The sequence below is a fragment of the Eurypyga helias genome, unplaced genomic scaffold (genome assembly GCF_000690775.1).
Source record: "Eurypyga helias isolate BGI_N326 unplaced genomic scaffold, ASM69077v1 scaffold573, whole genome shotgun sequence".
Classification (NCBI taxonomy): domain Eukaryota; kingdom Metazoa; phylum Chordata; class Aves; order Eurypygiformes; family Eurypygidae; genus Eurypyga; species Eurypyga helias.
The window spans coordinates 14,334-35,162 of NW_010238975.1; the positions used below are offsets into that span (position 1 = coordinate 14,334).

Below are 20,829 nucleotides of genomic sequence, written 5' to 3' on the forward strand. Positions count from 1 at the left end.
GGTGAATTACTAGAGGGGAAGAGAAAGAGGGTGAAGAAACACTAAAGGGAACCACAAGACCAAAAATGTCTTTTGACCTTGTAGTATCTCTGAGATAGCAATATACAAAAAAATCATTGCTGTGGGCCTCGCTTCGTTTTCTTAAAACCGTCTTTTGTAAAAGCTTGAAAGTTAGGAGGGCTCACATTGCCTTCACATGATTTGAAATTACTCTTGAAGTATTTTTAGTAGCCTGTAAAAAGAGCAGTGACAAGCCCCTTTATATGTTTTTTACATGGTTAGGTAGTCATTACAGTTCCAGGGACCTGAAGGCTGCTCAGGGTACAGATAGTGTGGTGCGCTGCCTATCCTTTTGGTTTGACAAAGAGATAAAGCCAGACCCTCCACTCGCTGACGTCGGAGGCAGAGGAGCGGCCAGAAACAGCTGAGAGAGACTTGAGAGCAAATTTTGTTTATGGTAAAGTTAAGATGACCAATTATTCTAGGATGACTGTTCTATTTTAAGGGGGGAAATGGCACTTTTCAAATTGTTCTGTGAATCATAAAGGTTCCAGCCTTTTCTTTTATGGAAATCTGATCAGAAAGTTGCATTGGAAACCACTCCTACAGCAAGGAGGATAATAAATATTATCTCTTATTAATCCATATTTTAGTTTAACTCTGGCTCGTGGCAAGTTGCTTCCTCAGGGAATGCAGGATTCTTTGCAGGAGAAGGTGATGAGCCACAGTCCCCAAGGAATTAAATTGTGAAAACAATCTCGGTTTCGTACATGCTAATATAGATCTGTTATTCCCTTTCCACATCTATCACAACACATTTTAAATTGTGGCTGATCTTTTATGCAAATAGCTGTCTTATTAGACATTGCGGCTGTATGTGCTAATGTCTCCGTGGGTTTCTCGGGTGTTTGCTATCGAACCATCAAAGCGGTGGAAATGAATGATGATTACTGCATCCCTTTGAAGAACAAAGAGCAGTGGAGGTTCTAGATGCGGGAGTCGGTGACACCGAGCCACGCGGGCAAACGCGAGCGTCTCTCTGGCTCCTATTAGACTGGGAAATAATTTTTTTGCCTGTGTTTTCTTCGTGTGTTTTATTGGCACTGCTAAAACTGCAAACATCTTTCACAGCTGACGTTTTGTTACAAAACATTAGTAGGCTAGTGAAATTGTAAAAGGCAAGCCAAAACAGTCTTTAGCAGCGGCATTAAAAAAAGCCAAGAACTAGTTGTGCAGTGTAAAATGTATCTGTTATCTCCTCAAGTAGCTGAAAGTTCAAATGGTACTTCTGTTTTCCACTCTCATTCTGATGGGAACGTTATGTGAGAAATACAACTCAGCCGAGAGGATAGCTGGGAAGCATAATAGAGGGTAAAAAAACCCAGTGGATTACTGTGAACTGTTTATGTGTTTTACATTAAATGGGAATATTCTCTGAATTAAACCAAAGGAATATATGGAAACATAGAACACTATAACTGAATTTTCACTTCAGATTAAAAAAGTAATGGCAGTCTTCTATACCTTGTTATTATTCCTCAATTCCTTTTAAAAAGGTTGCTGAATTTTGAGCACCAAAGTTCATTTGATACTCTGTGTCCCACATCCAAGATCAGGGAGCCTGGTTTTGTCTCCATGGTTCTGTTTTTGTCACTTGACATCAATGCCAATAATTCCTATAGAATAAAGAAGTACAATAGAAGAAACTTTTTGGTTTTGAAATGCACAGATCACTTGTGGGGTCATTCCTGCAGCTGTAGTTTGAACCCTGCCTGAAGGTATGAAGGAAATAACAGTGGACATTTAATCACAGAATGGTTTGGGTTGGAAGGGACCTTAAAGACCATCTAGTTCCAACCCCCCTGCCATGGGCAGGGACACCTTCCACTAGACCAGGTTGCTCAAAGCCTCATCCAGCCTGGCCTTGAACATTTCCAGGGATGGGGCATCCACAGCTTCTCAACAACCTGTTCCAGTTAAGGTTGTGATGGTGATGGTAGCCCATTCAGCAGTGCCTTGGCATGCCCATGGCTTGGCATCACCGAGCCTTCAAGGGCTGAGTTTCACTTGGTTCTGTGCTCACCAAGGCCGGCTGGGAAAAGGCAAGTGTTGGCTGTTGCGTGCTCGGATAGACAATCTGACACTTTGGAAAGTGTCAGTCCTCTTGTAAGTACAGGGGTTAATATTGGGATGCTTGTGTCACAGAGATGGTCAAACGGTAGGGCTGTAATGAGTGATGTCTTCAACACAGCGAACATGTTTGAAAAACAGTGTTTTGAGCAACAAGCATGACTATAAACGCCAGGTATTTTTTGACTATGGAAAAAGTGGTGAAATGAGCATGTCTGTAGAGTCTTACTGTGTCTTTGGAGTGGCAGCCCTGTGAGGGGATGAATAAGGTTTTGCATGTTAAAAGGGTACATTGGGGGTTTGCTAGAACACTACTCAGATGAAGCTTGTTCAGCTACATGGATGGCATGGGAAGTACCAAAGTACCAAAAAGAGCATCTCTGGATGAATGACAGTGCAGTCCCTGTGCAATCCCTGTGTCACCTGATAGCACCATGCAATGTGAGAACCCCATTCAAGAGTCAGGATGGTTGTTACCTAAACACGTTGAAGGTGATTTAAACTCTCAATATTTTGGCTGAGGTGTGTAAAATAGGCAGAGCCCCAGCTCTCACCGTTATTGTCCACTTTTGTTTCATTTGCAGATCTCTGGAGCTCATGATGGGAAGGTAGGAGGGTTGGGGTGTCTGTGTGTCAGCTATCTGCTGAGGGTGGCTGGAGGGCTGCGCCTGCAGATGGGTTTCCTGAGCGGTTACACCTGCACCCACACACATGTCTAGTCCTGCCTCAGGCTCCCACCTGGCAGAAATGTGTTTGCCAACAATAGAAGCAGCTCACAATACTACATTCCCTCTGTGGTTTACTAAAGAAAAAAATTATATAGGAATGTAATTCAGTGGTATCAACTGCTGAATTGCACTGCAATCAGTTTAAATCCTCCCCCCACCCCCCCCCTTTTTTTCTTTTTTTATTCGAACTAACAGGCGTTCTGTAATGTTAATAACCCATGCAATGGGGAAAAAGGTATGTTTAGAATTTATCTAATAGTCTTCAGAATAGTGATGATTAACTCCAGTTTCTCATTGTACTCTGGGAAGGCTTACATCTTTCTGTATAATCACGTAAATGTTGCTTGTTACAGTTTTTTTCTGATGTTATGCCATGGATTTCCTTAGTAACTTATTTAGGAATAATGCCTTTTTTTTTTTTTTCCCCTCTCCTGATTCTGACAGTGATTTTTGGATTCAAAGCGATGGGTAGAAAAGATGCCTCTACAGCAAGGACTCCTGTTGACCAATACAGGAAACAAATAGGTAAGACATCCGAAGAAAAGTTTGTCTGCTTGAAATAATATGCATATTTTTCAACCAGAACAGTTAGTCTAACAAAATGTATTATTCCACTTCAAAAACTTTGTTTCACTTGCAAGTGGTGCTAAGTAATGCACGCTCCAGGGAAACATTTTTTGTGTGCTGTTGACTGATTCATTCAGCAAAACCTTTTATGAAGACAGTGTTTCGAGTAACTTGAAAAAGCCCATGTTCTGTGTTTGGAAGTACTAGTGAAATACTGCAGTGCAGCGGCTCCATGAACTGTTGGAACTTTTCTGGTCTTCCTGTTTGTTCCCAGTTTAAAATACAATGTTTCTAACAGAATATTCTTCCTACTTCCTAACAATTTTTGATAAACTGGATAATACAGACCTTAACATTGTATACTACATTTGTTCTCACACTAGTGAAATAATTTTAGTATGTTAATTGTTTATTTCCCTAGGTCTTTTTCTGTTCTTGCCTGTTGTGTATGTAGGTAACTGTATACAGAGTACACACGTGTGCAGACGAATGCACACACATACAGTCTCACAGATACCTTCATAGCAGACACAAATCCCTATTTCTTTGCTTAAATGCAAAGGTAAGTCACTTATTTTTGGAATCCATATATGAAGATTCTGTCTCTTGAAGTGTTAAATAATATTATAAAACAGACACAGTATTTTAAAAGTACATATAAAAAATTAAGTACCTTAATCTATACTCAGTTATTTAAGTAAATGACTGTTTTACAGTTGTTAAGCACCCACATCTGTGTTTAAATATGCAAAAAAATAGCAAGTGTCTGGGGGAAAAAAATGCTGTTTATAATGTATATTCTCATGGTGAAAGAGCTAGGGGTATGTGAACAAACTTATTTTTATCATGTCTTAATATTTTTTAGTGCTGCCTTATTTTAATATGACTGTCTTAATGGCCTTTTCTGTATTTAAATTTGAAAGTAACAGACTATTTTGTATTTTATTTGTTTTAGATAGCTGTGGAATGCTCTATATTTCCTAATCTTGGGCAGTTTGTGTGGTTGGCTTCCTCAGTTTGTTCTCTGAGATAGCAACGTGGCTGAAAACTTCTGAGTACCTTTATGGATGGGAAGCAGATATACTGGAAAAATGTTTAGATAGATGGGCTCTCTACTGTTGTGTGATTCAGGTTTCGTGTAGAAAACCTTGCAAGGAAAGTCTTACCCAGCAGAGGATGACACCACAAATATTTCACCCGAATGGGTTTGGTGAGAATTGGGAGCCCTGCAGCTTGTCTTTGGGACAACCCATCCTGTGTAACAGAGTGTTCGGAGGGAGGATGATTGCATCAGCCTTCTGGCATTTTTTCTACATGTTTTTCGTCGCGGTAACTTCTTATTCAGCCACGTTCTTTAGAGTTTCTTCCTTTTGTGAACACCTTCAGGTGACCATGGTTGGAGTTGTTTATTTGAAGTCCTCCACAGGGTGAAAGAGAATGATGATCTCCAGCAGGATCCCTGGAGAGCAGGCTGGGCTGCTGGAGGACCAGGGGTTGTAAAGCTGCATCTAAGCGTGAGACTCGCAAAACTACCTCCCGCTCTTTCACAGCTTGGGCTAGTTCTTGCACGTTACTACTGTGTGACACTGCCGTTGCACATCTCACACCCGTGAGGTCCCAGGACTGATCAGCTGTATCTTGAGCAGGGGAGAGGACACTGTGCTCTAGCCAGGTGTTTGTATCGGGGCCCAGCACTCAGAGGGATCCTGTTATGTTGCTGACTCCGATTTCGGGGTAACGTGTTGTCTGAACAATTGGGCATCTTCCCTGTTATATGATGCAGCACTGTGATCCATTGGGCACTGCAAAATACAGTGTCTGAGGGGGCTCACAATAAGCTCATTTTCCTTAGATGTGACACATTGCTCTTACCTTGGCAAAAGTAAGTGTTAAAAATCGTAGGAAAGAACCTCACACCAGCAGGCAAATAAACTATATAACCTAGGAGGTGTTTCTGTGATTGTAGTATTCCTTAGAGGACAGAGAGCCAGAACTCACACTATCCCCTGCCTTTTGCTCTGATGATGGTTGTTTCAGCTCCCACTCTGGTTATTCACTGATACAGCCATAGCGTTTGCCAATGGAAATTAGTTCTCTGATCTCACCAGTGAACTTAATGAAGTTCACTGGTGGGGAGTTGACAATTTATGGATACAGTCTTATACTATAATGCTGTGGGTATGTTTGGGCTTTACATATAAGCATTTTGGGCTAGCTTTAGGCCTGGTAGCTGAGCTTAGTGGAGCTATACCTCTAGTCTCATTATGCCTTTAGGTGTATTATAGGACAAATAGGTGTATTATTTACAGACATCGTCCAATACAGAACTTCTCTTGCCATAATGAATGTGTTGGGTTTTGGTGTTTTGTTTGGTTTTTTTTTTCCCATTACTTCTTGATTATTTTTTTTCTTTTTCTTTTTATGTGGTTTTATCTAAGTGATGGTAATTCATCTATTTATCACAGACTGATTGTCAGGGACCTCTGGAGGTCACCTGGTCCAACCCTCCTGCTCAAGCAGGGCCACCAAGAGCAGGTTACCTAGGACACTCTTCAGATGGTTTTTGAATATCTCCGAGGAGGGAAACTTCACAACCTGCCTGGATAACCTTGTCCTGTGTTTGACCACCCTCAAAGTAAAAAGTTCGTTTCCTTGTGTGTTTCAGCGTGTCATATCACTTGGGCACCGCTGAGAAGAGCCTGGCTCTGTCCTCTTTGCACCCTCCTTCAGGTATTTATATACACTGATGAGGTCTCTCCTGAGCCTTCTCTTGTCCTGGGTAAACAGTCCCAGGTCTCTCAGCCTTTCCTCATAAAAGAGATGCTCCAGATCCTTCATTTTAACTCCTCTTGATCTAATTCTTCATGATCGGATTTAATTCAGATACTTATTAGATCTTAAAATCTGTTCGTCAAATAAGCCCTAGATTTGGCAGCTTAGGTGCTTTTGCAGGGATGCTTTAGCAGGAGGCTGTTCAGTAGAAGACCTCCCAGGATGCAGAACGCTGTTATGCTTCAGGACTGTGTAGCTATGGGAGGGTCATGTTTCATTGTAGAACAGAGGCAGAAGGCTCATATGTTTTGGAGATGGATGTTTGATTACCCTTTCCCAGATAGGCTATATCTAGAAACAGTGATGCAAAGGGAGGCTGCATGAGACCTGTCTTTACAGAATTTAATTTATCAAACCTGTTTGAAGTTCTAAATCCATGCTTGGAATGATTGCCATCCTTCCTTTCCAGGCGTTTGGCATCTATGGATTCTTGAAAATATTCTAATGAATAGAATAGCTGGCTGAACAGCTATCTCTTGCTCACTAATGGTGTGCTGTTATTTTTTAGCTCACAAATTAATGTTTTCTAGCTTTGCTGGGTGGAAGGTAACCAGATTGAAACGTTTTTAATACCTTTTTTTTTTGATGGAAAATGGCAGTCTTCAAGGAACAACATGTCACAAAGTCACGTCAACTTCAACACAGTTTTCAGTAAGATGTTTAGTGGAGTAATTTGAAATAAAAGCAGATTTTTAATTTCATTTTGTTCCAAGCTTTCTGTTTTGTTCTGGGTTTCCATACGGCACACCACATGTTTGCCCTGTGCCACAGTTCAAGTTCACGTTGATCACTTCAGTTCAGCCGTTTGCCTTTTTCTCTCCTCCCTGAGCTCAGGATCGCTCACGTCTCGTTTGCCGCTGTGCCGTTAGCGGTTGCTGTTTGCTTCAGGAGCGTTTTCAGAGGAGTCCCTCGGCACAGGGATTGATATTCCTCTTCTCTGTCAGCTGGCATTCAGCCATCTTTCCTGCCACCAGCCAAAATTTGTCTGTAGTGCCTCTTGTTCAGCAAGTGCTCTGGTATCCGACAGCAGCACTGCCTTTTCTGTGGGGAGCAGAGGCACTCTTTTAGTTATCAGACCAAACTGGCACTGGAAGACTGTCCCCAGGTGGGACAGGGAACAACAGGAGCAACCTTTTCATACTGGCTTAGGCTGTGCCTGGAGGAAGGAGGATGGCTCTGGGGGAGTCTCCCTGCTCAGTTCCCTGTAAGCAGCCAAGGCTCTGGAAGACGCCTGAGGACAAGTAATTTTAACGCTCTTTTATTCAGCTCTCTCGCACATACCCAAACATATACCTGTGGGTGCAGCAGCAAACGGGGCAGCCCTTCTGCCATAGCGTTTCCTTCTCACCACTGCTGTTTGTGCTGCTGTGCCTAATTTGCTGGGATCGTAGGAAAGGTGTGAGGCAGTACGCATCTTTCTGCATTTATGCAGCTTTGCTCCGCAAATGCTGTGAAAATAGCAACAGGTTTTGCACCATATTTGCTTTGTTTACTGTTATGTGTGCTTTAAGTTCCCAGAACAATTCCACATGTATATTTTCCATCCTTCTTCATCTGGTGTGTCGCTTGCTCGACATGGAAGCCGTAGGATTTGTGGGTAGTGTTCATGACTCGTGTGATTGCGGGATCCTAAGCAGGCATACTGAGAGGATTATAGCATAACTAAAACCTGGTCTACAAATCAGGAATAGACATACTTTTGGCTCCCATTACTATTGTGTTGCTGTAGCATAATTTTTCATGAGGAGAGGTTGTTTGCCAATCATTCAACCTCCAATTTGTAGACTCAAAGGTCTGCTTGTTGTCTGCTCTGTATCTTCTGACTTGCCGGCTTGATCCTTCAGGGGCTGGAGCTTATATAGGCATAGCCCAGGGGATCTCTGCAGTAAACAAAGCTCCTCACATCCCCTGGGAAGGGGTAAAAGTTATGAATGAAAGTAAATTCACTTTTTGTTTTGGAAAGCACAGAGTGCTAGGATGAGCACGACGGCTTGGTGGTGGAGGTGATGCTTATTGGCATTGTGCACACAGAGGGATGGGGCGGTGAGGGGAGCTGGGTGGGAGTCCTGAGACCCCGGCAGCACAGGAGGGGAGGGAGAAATACCCGCTTAAACTAACAGATAAGACTGAGTAAATAGACCTTGTCTTAAAACCCCTCGGTGTGGGGAACTGGTGGCTTCTGCAGAAGAAAGGCACCTCATCCTAGTGCTGAGGGTTATGGTCATGCTGTAGCCCCAGTGGGATGGAGAAGAGCTTGTCTCAGTGGGAGTGTGATGTGCAGGGCTGGGTTTTGTTGCCTCCCAGCCTCTCACACAGAGCAGCTCAGCTGTCAGCTGTGTGGTTGCAAAGGAAAGCAGTCCCAGTCTCCCAGACCAGGAGTTGTTTGAGGTAGTATGGTTCCAGTGACAATATGAAGGAATAGACCATGGATGGATGGTGGATGGAGACTGGCCGCAGCAAGAACGTGTCTCGGGTTCCCACCTCCACCTACCAGCTCAGTCATGACCATGGACCTGTTGCCTCCCTGTCTCCAGAGGGAAGATTGCCATCTCCACTTGCCCTACAGCTAAAAGAAGTGTCTTTACCATCTCACCTTTTCTGTTACTGTTCACCTTCTCTGTTTTTTCAGAGAGTTAATGTCCCTCCGTGTTCCTTATCCTGAGTAGTGCCATTACATACTCAGATCAAACTGGCCACTAACAGTCTTCCTTTCAGTTCAGAAAATGAAGAGAGTTTCATTTTGAGACGTTCTTCTGAAATATAGTACATACCCTGAAATTAAATTTGATTGTTTTGTTTGGTTTGGATAAGGAAATGTTTATCAGCATCAAAATTTTAGATTTCATTTCTGAAACAACAGCAGCAACAGCAAAAAAAAATGTTTGGACTGCATTTGTGCTGAAAATTTCAAAATTGCACCATTTGTCACAAAACAGAATTCCTGTATCTTTTGTCTGTTAAGAAGAGGCACAGGACCAGAAGGCAGCGTTTGCATCATCGAGATTGCTTTGCGCTGTGACAAGCAAAGATGTAGCAGGGCTGATGTCAGTGGAAGGGAAATTCTCCAACCTGTTTAATTGGTCACGTTTTTTCTCCCATATTTGATGTCAGTCAGATACTTGCTATTCTAAGTTGAGACACAAAGGGAAGAGACCTCTTACACTGTTTGTTTAGAGTGTAAGAACAACCCAAGAAATGGGCAGTTCCAGTGCACGGCATGCCCTTTCTTTTTACATATGGAACCCTACATTTACTCTCTTGAATTTTTCTAATAATAATGTACTGTTAAGCACATAATGAAGAGAAGTGTGGGGGGGGGGAAAACGCCCTCCTTTTGCTGTTATGTGTGATTGTTGGCAAACTTTGGAATCTTTTCTTGTGCAGAGTTCTGTACTTCACAGTGGTATGCCACAGGTACCATGCGTAGTCACTTTCCTTGTGTTTGAGAGGAGGTTTTATGAAGATTGAATTTCTTTGTCACAGAAATTGAACTAGATCTTTTGGTCAGTGATTGCTGTTTTGATTTCAGTTTTGTGCCAGTGACATTACTTCTTGGAAACTAAAATCTGGAGCAGCTGAGGAAAACACTGCTGTGAAGTAAAGCCTTAGTCTGGCTGTACTAATTTAATCCACGTTTTGTGACAACCGGGATGTTTTAAAATATGTTCTGTGAAGGTTGATGATGGATTTTAAGCACATACAGTGTGTGATCACTTATTTTTTTAAAGTCCAAAGCAGTAAAGCTATGTTTTATTGTCTTGGCTTAGGGCATGAAAGGTGATGGTAGTTCTGGATATGTACTTGTGTGCATGTTATTTAACTTTCATTTGCTGGCCACATGCAGCCTGAGCAGGGGCAGGAGGGGTGGCTGCCGAGCCAGGGGGCTGTGGGACCATGTACACACACTGCGCAGAGATGCTGAAGAGGAAGGTGCTCGATCTAAGCTTTGTCTCCCATCCCCTCTTCACAGCAAAATCCTAGAGTTTCTTTGGACTTGTATAGTAATTGTAATACAATCAAACGTTTATACTATACTTGTTTAGTACTTTTATACAGATGGAGGCTCATAGTCTGCTGTTATTTTAACAATATCACCATTTCACTTATTGGAGTCGCTATGAATCTTTTTTATAGGTGTAAATGAGAGTGAAATTTGACACGCTGTTTCCAGTCGCTGAGCTGCATTTCAGCATGGTGTTATTTCAAGCACTTGCAATTCCTGTAAGGTATCTGGTGTCTACAGGGCTCTTGCAATGATACATATTTGAGCTTGTGCTTGCTCTCAGCTTTCTGATGCCTTTTTCAGTTAATTCATTTCTGCAAACCTCTTTGCATCCTCTCCAGAATACATTAAAAATTCACTATAGACACATAAGCTTGTATATATTACATTCAGAGCCTGAGCAGTCTAACATTTTTAGAAATTCTTACACCAGGCTTAGCTCCTATGCGTGAAGGGTGGGCTTCAAAGAATTCATATTTCAATGTGAATCTGTAAATCTAACTTTAGACACCCATTTCTAAAAAATCTCCTACGTGATTTTTCTATGTATACAGTGTTCATATATATGCATTCATTGCATATGGTGTATGTGCTTATATTTGTGGGTAATATTATGTCATTATAAATGCAAGGTGAGTTGGGCAGTGAACTACAAATCGGGTGTCCTCTTATTTCGTCATTAGGCAGCAGTGCAGAAGGCGTAAGAATGAAATCCCCAGTGCACAGGCATCTACTAAGATGTGCTTGATAGGTGTTTAAGGTGGATAGTTGTAACTGCATTTCTTCAGTTGCAGTACTGTGAGATGTAACCCTTTTGGGTTTTTTTTTTGGCTCATTTAAGCTTTGTTCAGCCATTGTCCTGCAGTGGAGGGTGACAGCCTGTTAAACCTCCGCTGCCCCTCTGCTGTCTGAGCTAGCAGAAATTAAGGCAGCAAGGAGGACACTGATCAAAAAGAAAGTCATTGAGTCCCCTTGGCTCAGCTCAAGAAGTTTAACTGAAGGGACCTCTGTATTTCATGCTTTAGGATGTGACCGTGTGCGTTACGGAGTTCAGCGGGAATTGCACCTATTCATGGCCTTACAAAATGTGTTAGGTCTCTGTGTTCAGGGTAAGCGTGACCATAGAAGAGTCATCTGGACTTTGTAATGAATTTGCTCACATTGGTGATTACTATCATGTGGTCCATTAATTGCACATTGTCAGGGAATTCTGCAACTGGTTTGTATTAAAAATAGTTTTTCATTGGAAGCTTTTGTGTGTATTATGCCTTATTTTGGAAGAAAGTTAGGAACTGGCTACATTATGGTTTTCAAGGTCTTGAACTATTTATGGGGTTGTCTGCTGGGCCCTACGTATTTCTTGCAGGCTTTAAGTGTTGGATGGGAAATGAAGTAACAGGCAGCAGAAGAATGATCTTTGTAAACTCAAACTCCTAGAATGAAGATACAAAAAGGCAGTTCCTTAATTTGAATTACAGTTACAGAAATTGCAAACATCATGCAGCTAGCTTTTGCTTTTACTCAATGGTAAAGGCTGATTAAAAATAAGCACTATTGAAAGTATTCACATGTTCAAAGTTATTTTGAGATGTTTCATTTGTGTAGCAGTTTGATCAGTACAGCAAAGCACCATGAAGACAACGAAGAGCTCCACAATAAGAAGTGGAATGTGGGAAATCAAATACTCTGGCCTGACTGAGTGCTCTGGCTGCAGTTAATAAATTTACAGATAATATAGGGCAAGTCACTAATCTGTTGTTTAATCTCTGAAATACTTGACTTGAAATCTGGTCCTTGTCATCATCCCAGCTACATAGATACTCTGTTTAGCGGGGGACCAACTGGGTGAGTGTTGCTCTGCTAAGCTATTGGTACTGTTCTAAAAATAACCTGTGTTAAATAATAATATTTTCAAGAGTTTTGACTGTCTGTTAAATAAGAAAGGTGGAAAAAACCTGCCTTTTGCTTAGTTTATTTTCCATTAATATCTTATAATTATAACCATATCTGCATTGTTGCTGTAAGATTTGTAGCAATACTGATATCCTCAATTGTGATATTTGATTTTTCATTAGCAAAGTAACAGTAATTTTAGAATACATGGGGTTTTTTTGTTAGAATTAATTGTCCTATGGTATTTTAACTGAATACCTGTGGGCTTTCTTGTACATAAGAATTGGGGCTTGGATGATATAGGGTGTGATAGGTAAGAGGATTTGACACAGCTCATCACTAAATCACTTGCTCAGGTTCAGCCTAGGTGATAGTCATGGGAAGATGGTAACTGCCTGGCAGATGTTGGGTGGCATTTATGTTGCGATGTTTGTGCATTCAGTTCCTAGTGGAGAAGTGTTGAAAAACATCATTATTTGTTGGCAGTCAAAACAGAGAGGAGCTGGATAATGAACTAGCATATGGAGTGAAATGGTGTCTCGGCGTTAGGCATGGTCCCTTCAGCTCAAGGTTACAGCGTACTGATGACAGCGTGGCATAGATTCCCTGGAGCTGCTGTGAGAAGTCTGAACTCAGAGGGTGCGTTAAATCCCTCAGCAGCGCTAATTAACCCTGCCGTGATGCTGCGTATTCCGGCAGTGCATCTCCTGGATTGCAGTTGGCTTGCACCTTACCTGTAGACATCACAGGCAGAATGAGTGTGCCAGTTTGTGCAGTCCTGGCCTGAGCGACCTTCCGTCGCTGTCACTGAAGAGCAGAACAAGTTTTTAAGTTAAGGCAGGTGGGGCCTCCTAGGAGTTTTGCAGGCATTGAGTGAGGATGTCTAAGAATCTCCTCTCTGAGTTTCTCTCCTAATGGATGAAAGATCTTGAGTTTGGGCTGGTGATTCGTGTCTGCACTTGTAGGTTAAACAAGCTTGGTACTTCTTTCTGGCACGAAGGTCAAGTGTCATCGAATGACCCTGACCATACTGCTAAACTCCTTTATCCCTAAAACAGTCTGGCTGCTTGTAAACTGCATATTGAAAATTATTCCAGGCTCATGTTAGCTCTTGAGTCACGTGTAGGAATTGCTTGGGAGAGAGGACCAACTGTGCCAGGGATTGTTGTAACAATTGGAGGGTGCAGACCATTGAATTCCAGTCCAAGTTGGCGTTGTATAATACACTGGTACACCTGCAGCCAGATAGCCAGAGAGTACAGTTTGACAATACAGTGACCTTTAGCAATACCTGCCTCTCTCTACTTGTTCCTGTCCCCATGTCACAGCATATACCATACCATCCTCTGGGGTGGCACAACTATTTGTGTGCCATTTTGATCCAGCTTGAAGATGTTCTGGGCAGTTTTTCAGTTGAATTAGTTCCCTGATCTGCTTCATCATCTGTCTGCGTGCACAAACTGAGCTCACGTGCAGTGATGAGCAGGACGGCACACTGCAGGGTCTGAAGTGTGTGGCAAAAGTCAGGCTAAGTGCCATAAGCCAGTATTGATGTTGAACATATTGCAAATCCCAGCCACACCTTCATTGAGTCTAGACTCTTTATTCCAGCTAACATGCAAATTGAGCAGATTACGAAGTGTAAAAGGGATTGGCTTCCTGTATAGGCTTCCCCCGACTTCTTAGGATCACTTTTGATTTCAGTCCAGGGGCCTCTGTAGTTCAGATCACTCCTACTGGCTGAATGACTTTATGAATAATAACTATGATAGTTTAAATCCATGTATTTTTAGAGGTATTTTACACTGTCAGCAGTGAATAGTGATATAGACTTCCATACATGTGGACGGCACAACAAAACCTGAGTGCAGTTCTTTTTTTGGCACAGCCTTTTCTGTAATGTTCAGGTATAGTACAGTGTATTTTCCCTACTGAACATTAGGGAGAAATGAAGTGACTAGTGGGATTATCTCTGAAGAAATACTTTTCCAGAAAAGATAAGCTGTAGTCTGCTGTGTCTTTTCTGGAATAGATGGGGACCATGCAAACTAGAGTGAACTGTACAGGGAGAAACATTGAATAAATTGCAAATCAAATAGAACTGAAGGTATGATCCTTAACATACTTCATAGTGTGAAGTGTCTTAGAAAATCAACCTGTTAAGTAAAATACCAGATGGAAATGCTTGGTAGAGTTACAAGAAAATCAGACTCTTGTCTGTAACACAGGAGGCTCCGTGTATCTTGATAGGCAGCTTGGAAAACCACAGACCCCAGAGCATATATTCCATGAAAGAGTTTCTGTCCAAATGGCTTAATGGAAAAAGCAAATATGACCTGTTGTGTTTTTGCAGAGAAAACTATCAAAATCTAATGAGTAAGAGGGAAGTGCTTTCGTGTGTTCTTCAGAGAGGGAGAATAAAATATTTTGGCTGTGGCAAAAGCAGAAAAATATGTAGTCCACAAGGGATTGTCTTCCCCATCTTGCTTCTATCACTGATGCAAAAAGAGAAAGTAAAAAGCATAGTACAGTGTTAACTTTTTGCTTTATCCAGCTACCTTTCAGGTAATTTTTAGTCTGAAGAGGAAACACTTCCTACAGTCAAGAGGCCATGAGTAGGAAGGTTGGATTTTATGGTGGTGGAGATTTGGGACAGGTATCACACTACTGAATTTAGCAAAGTTATTTCAGATGCTCATCCTTCTGACTGGGAGCAAAATCCAATCCATAAGTGTGAAGATAAAGTGAATAACATTTAGATACTGGAAAGGCTTATTATGTTTCTTCACGATTTGTTTGTTGTCTGTTGTCAAAATACTGTCAGAGGACTGTGCATGTTCCTAATTTAGTAATAATTTTGGAAAAGTTTTGCGATTGAGGAGGCTGAACGTCAGTACAGGTTGCCCAGAGAAGTTGCAGCATTACCATCTCTGGACATTTTTTGAAACTGAGTTGTATGAAGACCTGAGCGACACGATCTAACTTTGAAGTTTGCCTGGCCTAGCTTCTGGCTAGAGTAGGTAACCCCCAGAGGTCTGTTCCATCCGGAATATTTCTGACATCCTCTGCTATTATTCTCCTTTGTTTCTGCAATGCTGGGAATATTTGTTTAGAGTGGTACTGGCACAGAGTCCTACCACAGCAAAGGTTCTCAGACCTGCTCAGTACGCTCCTTCGCATGGGCATGTGAAGAAACAGAAAACTGATGTTATGGTACTTCTCATACATCACTGTGTGGGAATGTCAGTGTGGGTTATATCAGCATCTTAAAACATGGCTTATATCTTTACGTTCTTGACCACCTAGCTCATTAGCACTTCTGTCAACTCAATAGCTGGAAATCTTAGAAGAAAGGTCCACTTGTTTCTGATGATCACCCAGAGTATGGTCATGGGGAAAAAAAAAGTATGTTTTATCCTTGTATGTATTTAAAGTAGAGGTGAGGAATATTAAAGTCTTTAAATAGGGCACTGGAGACAGTGCATTTGAAGTACGGAGTACTGCTTTGCCCATCCATGTCTAAGAAAGATGAATCAGAAGTGAATGGAGATGCTGAAAGAAAGAACTACTAGGATGACCAAGAAGAGCCTTGTTTAGTAAGGAACCAGATATGGTTCCTCTCAGTAGATGTTTTGGGATTAAACACTTGGAAGAGACAACAGTCCATATATATATATCCAGTCTGTAACTGCATGTAAATTGTCCTTAAAGAAACATAGCTGGAAATTAGAAGGCAGTTTCTTACCAATAGGAGATTGAGCTTCTTGAGTAATGTCCTCCTACCTCTAGTGCTAAAGACAGGCAAACCCCTAAAGCTCCTTCTAACTGGTCATTTTCTATGATCAGTTTTGAACAAAACTGGATGCTATGGGTGCCTTCACTAACACACTACTGGATTTCAGTAGCTCACCAAGTCCTTCCTAGTCTTATGTTCCATATGGACAAAGTTTCACTGTGAAGTGGAGCAGCTTTCCGAGATATTTATAGCTAGAAAATGCATTTGGAAGGATTACCATAACTTTCTGAATGTAGTTTTACTTGTGGAAAATTTAATACTGAGTATTTTCACCAAAATCAAGATTTCAGGAGAACTGAAAACATAATCTTGAATTTCACAGGTTTTTTGCTTTTTCTTGAAGAGAATATGAAATTCATGCTGAAAGTCTAGGCTGAGAGGAGAGAGATGAGGGAAAGGGGGCATGTTTAGATTGCAACATTAACCTTTGCTTTTCAATGCCTATGCTCTCAGCAGAATATGGTGAAACAATCAAAACCTTTCTACAGCATCATCTTTTCCTCTTTAGGGTTGTTTTTTTGTAGTTGTTTGTTTGTGAGTTGGGTTTTTTTGGTTGTGTGGGGTTTTTTTGGTTTTGGGTTTTTTTTTTTTAATAAACTGCTGGGTGCACGCTTGGTGTGGCTGCTCTTTTTGTTCTTTATATTGTAGAAGTGCAATACTTAACAGTCTGAGAGTAAGTATCATGTGCAGTTTCTCAGAGGATCCTCAGTTGTACACCTTTGGCAGGACTTTCCTATGTCACCCCTTGACCCTAGCTGTTGCAGCATGTCCCACTGGTAGGAACAGGATGTGACTCAGGCATTACTGTCATTCAAAAATGTCAATGGGAAACTAAAAAAATGGTTCATATCAAATACTTGTGGCAATTAGCTCATCTCCAGAGGGGCAGAAAAGAGAAATGCATAGTATTTGTAGATTGTCAAGGAAACTGGAAACATATTTCTTTAGGTAAATAGGAAGAGTTTGGAAAGATTTTACAGCAGGTGCCAAAGGTTGTGGTATAAGGGCATGGTAATATGGGTCTCCTTCACTGCATACATCGCTGACTGAAGTGCTCTCTTCAGGTGGAGTTTTCCATCTCCACCTGTCTATTTACTTATTGAACAGCATATGCAAAATCGGTCATTGCACAAGAATTATTTTAACTGAGCTTAGCACATTTTGAAAGAAATTGATGTGGGTGTGCAGCACGAAGTATTACTGAAATCTTTGGCATAACATTGCTTGGATCTTGGAAGTGCACACTGGTATGGGGGACGCTGAAAGAGCTTCATTCCCAAGAAGTCTTGGAATAGGTTGATATATGGGCTAGAGTGGGTTATAACCGGGTAAACACCTGGAGTAGAAGGTGATCAGGGCACAGGTATTCCTGTGGACTATTGGTCGCTAACAAATCACAGGGACGTACCAACTAAGGCTGCCATTTGCTTATGGTATGGCATGCTGGCCTTGGAAAAGAATGAGTCAAGGCTTGCCATGTTTTACCTCACCGAATCTCTGCCATTTTCCTAACCAGAAAGAAGAAAGACTTATCTGTTGCTTGCACATTTGATGAATCAAAACATGCATGTCTTGTCCAAGGTCATACCCCAAACACGTGGTCTTTGTCTACTACCCTAACCATAAATGCATTTGTCATCTTCCATTGGTCCCTTTCCTCATTAACTACACTTCATATGACTTGATCAATGCGTCTTATCATTCATATGTTCTTAAGTACTGAAAGAGGATGGGCTTCTAAGCAGCATACATTATAATAAAATGATAAAAATTCATAAAATTCTGTATTCTAGTGTATGTGTTAGGAGCAGACAACTTTATATTTATTCCTTGTCTTTTCAATGCTTGTCTTTGAACTTGCTGGTGTCTGTATTAAAAATACAGGTGGGTGCCTGAAGATTTTTCCTATGAAATTTCTGTGAAGAAAAACAATAAAAAATAAAGCCCTAGCACACGACAGAGTGAACTGTCAGTGACTCCTTCGACGCACTCTGTACCCATGTTATTGTAAGGAAAAAATTATTGTTGAGAAAATGAGCATTAAATTAGCATTGTATTTTTGCCACACCTTTGGATTTTGCACCACAAGAAGTAAGAAGTAACTCCATGTAAACCTTAATTCCATGCGTGTTTCACTGAAATGTTAGTTGCAGTAATTTTACTTTAATAATTTAGTGTCCTCTATTCTGCAAATGCAAAATCTCTTTGCTAAATTCTTAGACCCTGACATAATCAGATCCGTTGGCTTTTACTTGGATCTAGGAAAAGTATGTCTGTCATAAGGACTGTGTTGATCCTGAAAGTGAAATGTGTCTCTTTTCTTCTGAGGAAATGAACTGTTGAAAAACAGGCCATAGGGAGGGTGTGTGGCTTTGTTTTGTTCTGTGTTTCTACATCTGTCTGTCTATGAAATAAGACATTCAGAAAAACAATGCACTCCAAATGCAAGACAAACCTTTGGGTTGTGAGGAACGGAAAAAATTACTCTGAAAAAGAAATGCATTGACTGTTTTTCACTCTGCGTGCTATGTATAATAGACATATCCTTTCTGCTATGTTTAAAGAATGGAACCCATCAGGGCGAGAATTCTTAATTCAGAACCATTCAGGTAGTTTATAAATAACCTCTCTCATCTGTCCTGAGCAATGCCAGTCCTGCCTGTTGGGAGCCCACACCCGGGGAGGAGGGGAATTTTCTCTGCTGATGCTGCTCATCAGGACTTTCCTCGTAGGAGATGCACTTGGACCAACTCACTGGTCACCTAATGGTGCGTGGCTGAAGTTCTGTGTCCTGTATCACGTGCTGGACCACAGTAGGTAACTACACAGAGGGACTTCTTCAGCACAGGAAGATGAGGGGGTGTGGGGCTGTGTAGGACCTTTGTAATCCAAACAGGGCCCATAGAAATGGTTTGTGAAGAAACAGGCATAGCTGAAAGTTCGTTTTCTGTTTAATTTTGTATGCTTTTAATTCCAGATACTGAAATTGCTTTGTGCATGGGTTTATAAATATTTAACACGCATTTTTAATGAATAAGAAATTGACTTTAAGGGTCAGTAGCAGATTTGGTTACTTTTTTGGGTACTTTTTTTAATTGTTTCTCATTATATTTGTAAATGTAATTTTAAAATCTTTAAAAATAAATTAATATAGGCCATCAGAGAATCATCTCTAATAGATAACACTCATGAGTGTTTTTCACTTCTATTACAACATTAGACCAGGATCTCAGAGTTTTTGATGAGTACCGAAGTCTTGCAAGGAAAAGAGATTTCCCAAGGTCATACAGTAATTTTATGAAAGATTCAGGAGTAGAAAACAGCTCCATGCTTTATCTGCTCTAATCAAACAGTTTTCCAGATGGCAGATTCTTTTCCTCAGCAGTCTCTCCAGTTTTTGTATGTTTTCTACAAGAGGTGGAGTACTTAAAAGATCATCCTGTGGAATAAAATTTCACAAAAAAAGATGCTGAGAGCAGTCCTTTCTTGGAATAAATTGCCCTAATACATATCTTTCTCCATTTAAATTGTTTAGAATATAGTCACATTCAAAATAAGACTATTACTGAAACCAACCAGCTTTATTAATTAATAACATCAACAGAACACTGATGCTGGTACAAGTGATGAAATAAAACCAAAAGGTCTCAGATAACCTCATTACCATCACTCTGATGGCAAAGTGATGGGAAAAAGAACATTTAAGTTTCTTGACAACTTTATATGCCTAAAGGTCTGTGAAGTAAAGCCTAGCTATTCTTCATTGTATATTGAAGATTGCAGTATTTATGAATGTTACCAGACATTCAACTGTAAGGCAGCAAATCCAGTCCTGAAGTCAGGGGTAAGATACCATTATTTCACATGTTGTAATACACTACATGCATACACACGTAATTCCTTTTCTATGAGCCTTCATAAAGGGAAAAGAAAAGGATGGAGTAGTATGTCTGGAAAAATAAAGATAAATTTTAAAGTTAGCCAGGCTCCTCTCTCCTATTATCTTAACTCAGGCACAGATCTCATCACCAGCTGTAGCCCAGTTTGGCTTTGAGGGTAGAATCGTGTCTCCTAATATGCCTTCAAGACATTATTACACCTTTAGTCCTGAGGTCCGTAAAGCATTACTCTGAATGCTCATAAATATGCATTTCCTTTACACTTTTAAGTAAGCTGCTATCGCTGTCATTCACTTTTAGTTAAGACCTGTCAGGGGTGTTTCTGTTGAAGGAAAGAAGTTTAAATTATGGGCGAACTGAAGATACGTATTTCTTAGGGGTGCTAAAATTATGAGTGAGTTGGAGAGATTATTCCTCACAAGTAATTTTAGGATCCCAGGGGATAATGGTGATGTGTACAAGAGATGTTCCCTTCTCCACTAATTCCATTAAGAGCCTCTGATTTCTGCATTGCTGGAGTGGGACTCCAAAAACCTGCTTTTCTGCCTTACATAATCACTTCTGCAGTATCCTGTAACATCCACCTCTGCTAAGACTGTCAGTGCATTGACTCCTGGAGTGACAGTGATATATAGGTCTGACAAAGCATCCTTTGCGGTATGCTTCATTGAAGTGAGAACTGCGAATGCTGACAGAATTACTGGAAACCTTTTACTTAGGCAGAATTAATAAATTACAGCTTGTATTTTGGGATGGTCTTGTAATATACAGCTGGTCCAGAATGATATGACTTACTAGTAAGGAATTACTGCATCTTGGCAGACAGCATCCAATTTATTTTCAATTCTGAGAAAAACATTATCCACTGGATAAGACACTGGATCAGGAATTAAGGCGTTCAGGATCATGGTTGTGCCATTCTCCTGGTGCCTGACCCGATGCAAGTCTCTTCACCCAGATGTTTTTTGTTTCTTCTCCCAC

At 41.0% G+C, this 20,829-nt stretch overlaps 1 protein-coding gene across 1 annotated transcript in view; it reads left to right on the plus strand.

Moving 5' to 3' along the window:
• Nucleotides 1-3,305: 3,305 nt before the first annotated feature.
• The window catches only part of TRIQK (triple QxxK/R motif containing), a 43,041-nt gene continuing 25,517 nt past the window's right edge, over nt 3,306-20,829 (plus strand). Inside the window, exon 1 of the mRNA XM_010147978.1 lies at nt 3,306-3,383. Coding sequence (XP_010146280.1) covers nt 3,323-3,383 — 61 coding nt within the window. The 5' untranslated portion in view covers nt 3,306-3,322. The remainder of the gene's footprint in view (nt 3,384-20,829) is intronic.